Raw genomic sequence first — 6,000 nt, forward strand, 5'->3', positions numbered from 1 at the left:
ATTGTGCTTTTAAGCAGCATCCCGAGCTGCTGCTCTCTTGATAACTGTTTGTCACTAATCTTGATTTATCACAGCTGATTTTTGCATGTGGCACAATGTCAAGCCATAGCATGACTAGTGATATATTTTCAGACACTTCTAAAAGCAAAATTCCACGTCTCTTATCTGGCTTTTGGCAAATCTCCTGGCTGCACTAAATGAAATATTGCTTGTTGTGCAGTGTGCTACCTGAATGTTCATGTTTACTAATGACTTGCGCTTTTTTGCCCCTTTCCCCATCCCTTTTCCCTCTCCTACTTCTTTTCCTCTCTTCTATTTTCTCCTCCTAGAAGCCTAGACTGTCTCCTAACACTGGGGCTGCCACTGATACAAGACCAGTGTACTTTTCTACCCGCCATTACACTTCTAAAATCTTCAGCATTTTACAGCGCTCTTGCTTTACATCCTTGGACTTTACGTGTAGAAGAAACCAAAGGGTAGCTGTGCTGTTGGCCGATCAGCCCTGCTCCTCCTCCCTCTCTGCTCTGCAGTGCTTGTTGAAACCTTCCTTTCTTTGTGTAAGCACAAATGTGCATGATGGTTTTGGACTGCACTATTTCAGCACTCCCACTGGTTTTAAATCACCACTACAGCTCCATTTTCAGTTCAACCACTTTAAGATTTAATTTATATACTTTTTCATGGATGCTTAATAACAGAAGGTTGGATGTTAGAAGTTGTGCTTTCGTAGCGGATGGGTCCACCATGACTGCAGCCCCTTTTCCTTCTCCCCTTACCGCAGCCTTGTAGAAAAATGCTGTTACCTGCCTTTATCCTTGCTGCTTTGAAACCTTCTCTTAGGAGGTTTTTCTCTTTAATAATGTTGTCATCTTTGAAACATGGTTTTTCACATCATAGCAGTTACTATACAAACTTGAGAAACGGATTAGGAAAAGCCCATGTTTACTGAGACACAAGCAGGTTGCCTCTGGCTTGTGTGGGGTCAGGTGTGGGGTCCCAGTGCTTGCCATCAACTGGGGGTATAAAGGAAAATGATCAACCTTAAATTCCTGCCTCAAGAAGTTGTTTGCTGCCATATTGCTTTCTGAAGCCTTGGAAGTAAGAAATAAAATTGCCTTTCTTTTAACTTCATACCTCTAGCTTTGGTTTGGTAATGACAACTTTGGATGGAATTTTACCTAGCATGAAAAATAGTCTGTCCTTTCTACATCTGAGAGAAAGAAAAGATCTAGGACTAAGTTGTTAAATCTGTGCTGAAATATTTATGACTGTTTCCAGCACCACCAAAAGGAATGGGCCAGTTTGAACCTGAAACAAACTGGAAGAGGTCAGCAAATTCATTGCAATCCCTGCTGTCTCTATAAAAGGTGCAAAGGTTTCCAAACACAAAAGTATTAGTTACTGCCATTCAACAGAGAAAACTAAATTATTTCCTTCTTTGGAATTTTGAGAGACTACTTAGTATTTTACATGATGCTAAGGGTTTTTGTAGATGAGTGAACATTTTGTTCGAGTTTGTTATGTAGCTAAACGGACCTTGCCTACAACACCTGATAAAAGTACAGGATTTATTTGAACCTAAATCTAGTTTTAACATAGGACATGATGCTCCAAATTGCCTAAAGATAGCATTCTAGCACCTTCACTTGCCTAAAAAAAAAATATTTTCGTGTTGTGAAGAAAGTAGCTTGCACATGAGCATTCTTGGTACCCTGCCAGTACTTACGACTACGTTCTGATGCTGTCTACTAATGACTTACTGTATTGCACCTTGAATGAATACTACTATTCAATGACAGGTTTTCTTCGAAGTTCTCCCTCAAATAGTGACCCTTGGTGTCTTGATTATTTATTATTTTAATCTGAGACCTCACCTGCTCCTCACCCAGGGTGGCAGTGTCCAGAGTTGCTGCAATGAACTGTGTGTAATCTGCCTGTTTAATGATGTGCAACAGAACTTGAGGCTTTCATTCTCTAATTTGGTAGCAATTTATTACTTTACCCACCATTCCAAGCCTCGTTAGTAGCTGAGGTCCTCATGGTGCCAATTTCTGAACAAGCAACACTGTTGGCTTCTCCTCCAAGGTAGATAGCTGTCACTTCTAAGAAACCTCATTGCCTACAGCCACTCGGCTGCCAAAGCCAGGCTCTTCCCTTGCCAGTCTGATATGCAGAGCCACCACACTTAAAGCCAGCAGCCTTTGCAACCAAATCCTGGCTGAGCTACAAAAATAAACATTTCCCAGTGGACTAGAGCTGTAATGGTATTTGGGACACAGGATACATGGGCAAGCATGGTTGTCACAGGAAATAATGCCGCAGGGTAGCATGTAGCCAACAGCCTTTACATTTGACAAGTCTGCAGAGCCTCAGAGGTGCCTTTTGTGAGTGGGAGGCCCTCTCATGCTGGTCTGCAGGCTGTTGGACCGTTTCTCCAGCTGAACTTCACATGTCAGGTGCTCAGTCACACTGAAAGATGAGGGGTGAGCAGTGGCGTGTGATGCAAGGAGAGGTGTTTGGTCCTTGTTGTCATGAAGTACTTTCCTCTTGGGGTGTTCTTTAGTGCTTGTTGCCATATAAGGAGGTTGTTGTGTTCTTGGCTTTACTTTTAAAGACCTCTTTGTAACTATTTTTTTGTAATGTGGTTGATTTTAGTGCAAGGCAGCATCACGGCTAGTTTGGAGGTGTTTAACTTGGTTCCCCAAGACAGTCTTTCTCACCTTTTGCCTTAAGTGGGCTTAAAGATTTGTGCCCTAGAAATAGAGAATAAATCATGAATTACAGAGATAATAGAAGGTTTCAGATTAACTGAATATCGGACTTTCTTCCTCTCCCACAGTTGTTTTATTTTACTGAAATGCAATAATGCTTCAACATGTTGGCTGGAGGGGAGTTTCTAACACTTGTAGTGGTTGGTTGAGCTATGGAGTGATCTGCCTGGTGCAGGAGCCCCCCAGCTCAGTGGACTCAGGTGGGATGAGCGTGAGCTAAGCAGGACAGCAGAGCCCCGGGCAGCCCAAAGCAGAGACTGTGGGGGCTTAGGCACTCTTGCAGCTGCTAACACAAATAATTCATTCCATTACACTACCACTTTTTTTCTTTTCTCCTACCATATTTTTACATTGTTTATTTTAAATGTCATTAGGTTTAGAAATCCGAATGTAACCTGTAGGTGGAGGAAGAGCTGGTTCTGTGTGTTTGGGGGTGGGCGTAAGGGGGTGTAGGAAGGTGAATGCGATGTGGCTCACGTGTTGTCGCTCCCAGAAAATGCACGTGTATCTTGCTGAAAACTCAATGTAGTAAATGAATATGCAGGGATGTGTGTTTCATTTTTCAGGTTCTATTTTCAGAAAGCCAGGTAGCTACCAAATGTGCTTCTCTGTTTAAATTTCCTGTTATTCATACTTCCAGTCTTTGGAGATGATACTATATCTTTGCAGAATATACTCAACTTTCTTGTCCTTACAAGCTTGTCTGTTATCACTTCTGATTTTTCTTAATGATTCCAATGCTTTGTATGATGTGAAGTTGTACAGCAGTGTTGAATAAACTGCCCTAATAAACATCTCAAACTAACCTCTCAATAGTTGTACTGTGGTGAGAGTCGTCTTGGATTCTGCTGCTTGTTTGTAGTTAATATCTGCAGGTAGCTGCATGTGCCTGATTAACTGTGCTGGTGTTATTGCTGAAGGACGTAAATGGCTTAAACTGGAAGAATTTGCAGCTGGCCACGTTGGAAAAGAAACCTGTCAAAGAATTGATATGGTTAATCCATTAAAATGGAAATTATTTCTGTGAGCCACATGATTTTGTTGTTGTTGGGGGTGTGTGTGGTTATGCCGCAATAGAAAGGAGAACTTCTTCCTGCAATGCTCAAGGAGTAAAATTGAGCTGGGGATGGATGAGATGGATTCTCGTTTCCATGCTGGACTTTACCAGGTACCAAATATCTGCATGCATGAAGTAGAGAGAAAATAATGCCTAGGACTGGTGGCAGTGTACCACTTCTGGCTTAAAATGCTTGATTTTTTGGGAGGTTTCACAGAGAAATTGCATGTCTGGGGGGAATGGTAATACACACTTGACAGTATTTCTGAGGATATGATGTATACAATGGGAGGATTTAACTGCCACTCCAGCTGAAGTTCAGTCTTTGGTGTTTCTTATCTAACCCACTTGTGCTGTTGCGTAAGTTGCTAGTGCATGAAGTTAAAGAACAAATCAACCAAAAAAATCCGCCCGAAACCCTCACCCTACTCCCCCCAGAACCCAAATAAATAACCCAACAAACCCCACAAAATCCCTGGAAAAGTCATTCCTTGTATTTAACGCTTTCTAAATAGGATACTTAATGGTGTTCTTTCTAATTAAAGCTGTTTTTCCTCTATTACCTGCATTCATGTTTCCCATTTGGCGCAGTTGTTTATTTATAAAGGCTTTTATATTTTCTGGGCTGAAGAGAGAGCTCTTTAGGCTTTTCAGAATGGGTCTGCATCCAGCCATATTCACTAAAGGAGAGTTCAGGTTTTCTGTGCTTTAGTCTAAAAAAAGCAGCAAACTGAATAATTGAGAAGATTGTTTAGTTCTGCAGATGGGCATGACTAAGGTTTTCTGTGCATCTGATCTTTTAAGGGTGATTAAGCCCTTAATGGCTTCAAGCTGAAAGAGGGGAGGTTTAGATAAGATCTTAAGAAGTTCTTCCCTGTGAGGGTGGTGAGGCCCTGGCACAGGTTGCCCAGAGAAGCTGTGGCTGCCCCATCCCTGGCAGTGTTCAAAGCCAGATTGGATGGGGCTTGGAGCAACCTGGTTTGGTGGAAGGTGTCCCTGCCCATGGCAGGGGCGTGGAACTGGATGAGCTTTAAGGTCCCTTCCAACCCAAACCATTCTGTGATTTTTTTTTTTTTTTTTTTTTTTTTTATGATTGTTTTTAGGCCTGAGATACAGGATGGAGTAGGAGAAGGTGGGCATCTAGCTGCAGGGGTCTGAGACCTGGGGAAGCAGAAGCTGCGGGTCTTATATCTCTGTGCTCCCTGGCTTCTGGTGAGGATCCTGGGTAGGAAGGAGTCAGGGGTGCTCCTGGGGGATGTGTGGCATCCTCCTCATTCCTGGGTGTGAATGTGCAGGGTGAAGGCTCCTGCTTTGCTGTGTGCCCATTGTGTAGCTCTGAAGGAGTCAGTGGTCTTTCAAAGAACCTTTGTGGCTTTCTACAGCTAGCGTGGGAGCTGAGTAGAGGTTAGCCTAATCTCACCTCATGAGCTACCTCAAACAGTTCAGAAAGCTTAAAGAAACTTTCCAGGTGTTGAAAACCTCATAATCACTGAGAATGTGAGAGACATCAGGGTAAATCTTTTCTTAGAACACAACTTTGCTGAGAAAACTGGATGGCTCTGAAGAGCCCTTTCGATGCCCTCGATTAGATCAAGGTCTGTAATTCTCACATGGCTGGAGTATTTGGTGGAGCATCGTGCAGGGGAGAGAAGTCACTGAGCACTCCCATCACAGTGAAGATGACTCATGAGATCACAGGGGCACAGATCTGTCACTTCGATGTGTATTTTATTAATACAACTTTTCTGTATTGTTTGACTGTGTTCTAGTTCAATGTACCTGATGGATATTTGAGTTCTTACAGACTGAAAAGGTGCATTAAGAGCTGCTTAACAATGGCTCTTTAAGTGTACATAAGGTCTTGCAGCAGCTTGGCATTAAAATATTACATGTCTGTGCTAAAAGTACTTCATTTAAGAGCTTTCAGTCTTTAACTTGCTCTTCTATAGCTCAGTGAGTTGAATAGTTCCGTTTGGGGTGGAAGCGATGTAGATGTTTACTGACCACCGTGGAGGAGGGAGGGTGTCCTGAAAGACAGTAATTTGTGCTACAATTTTCTAACTCCTTTCTGTTAAGACTTTGGATGTTTTTGTGAGTATTCAGTTCAGAATACTGGTTTCATGTGAACCTTGAAGAAGAAGAACTGTGACTTTGAAAGATAAAATAGGGGAA

The 6,000-nt window shown here is 42.4% G+C and overlaps 1 protein-coding gene across 3 annotated transcripts in view; it reads left to right on the forward strand.

The window, feature by feature from the left end:
- Positions 1–2,371, forward strand: part of LOC134163382 (microtubule-associated protein 4-like) — a 69,876-nt gene extending 67,505 nt beyond the window's left edge. For 2 of the 3 annotated variants that reach the window (XM_062618209.1, XM_062618210.1), the window contains one exon: positions 330–2,370. In XM_062618209.1, the coding sequence (XP_062474193.1) occupies positions 330–337 (8 nt within the window). In that variant the 3' untranslated portion in view covers positions 338–2,370. Of the gene's footprint in view, positions 1–329 lie in introns of all 3 variants that reach the window. The other variant, XM_062618211.1, reaches the window with a different exon arrangement.
- The last annotated feature ends 3,629 nt before the right edge of the window (positions 2,372–6,000 follow it).

The sequence above is a fragment of the Pezoporus occidentalis genome, unplaced genomic scaffold, assembly GCF_034315485.1.
Source record: "Pezoporus occidentalis ecotype Australia unplaced genomic scaffold, CSIRO_AGI_Poc_V1 ctg2, whole genome shotgun sequence".
In the NCBI taxonomy this organism is placed as follows: domain Eukaryota; kingdom Metazoa; phylum Chordata; class Aves; order Psittaciformes; family Psittacidae; genus Pezoporus; species Pezoporus occidentalis.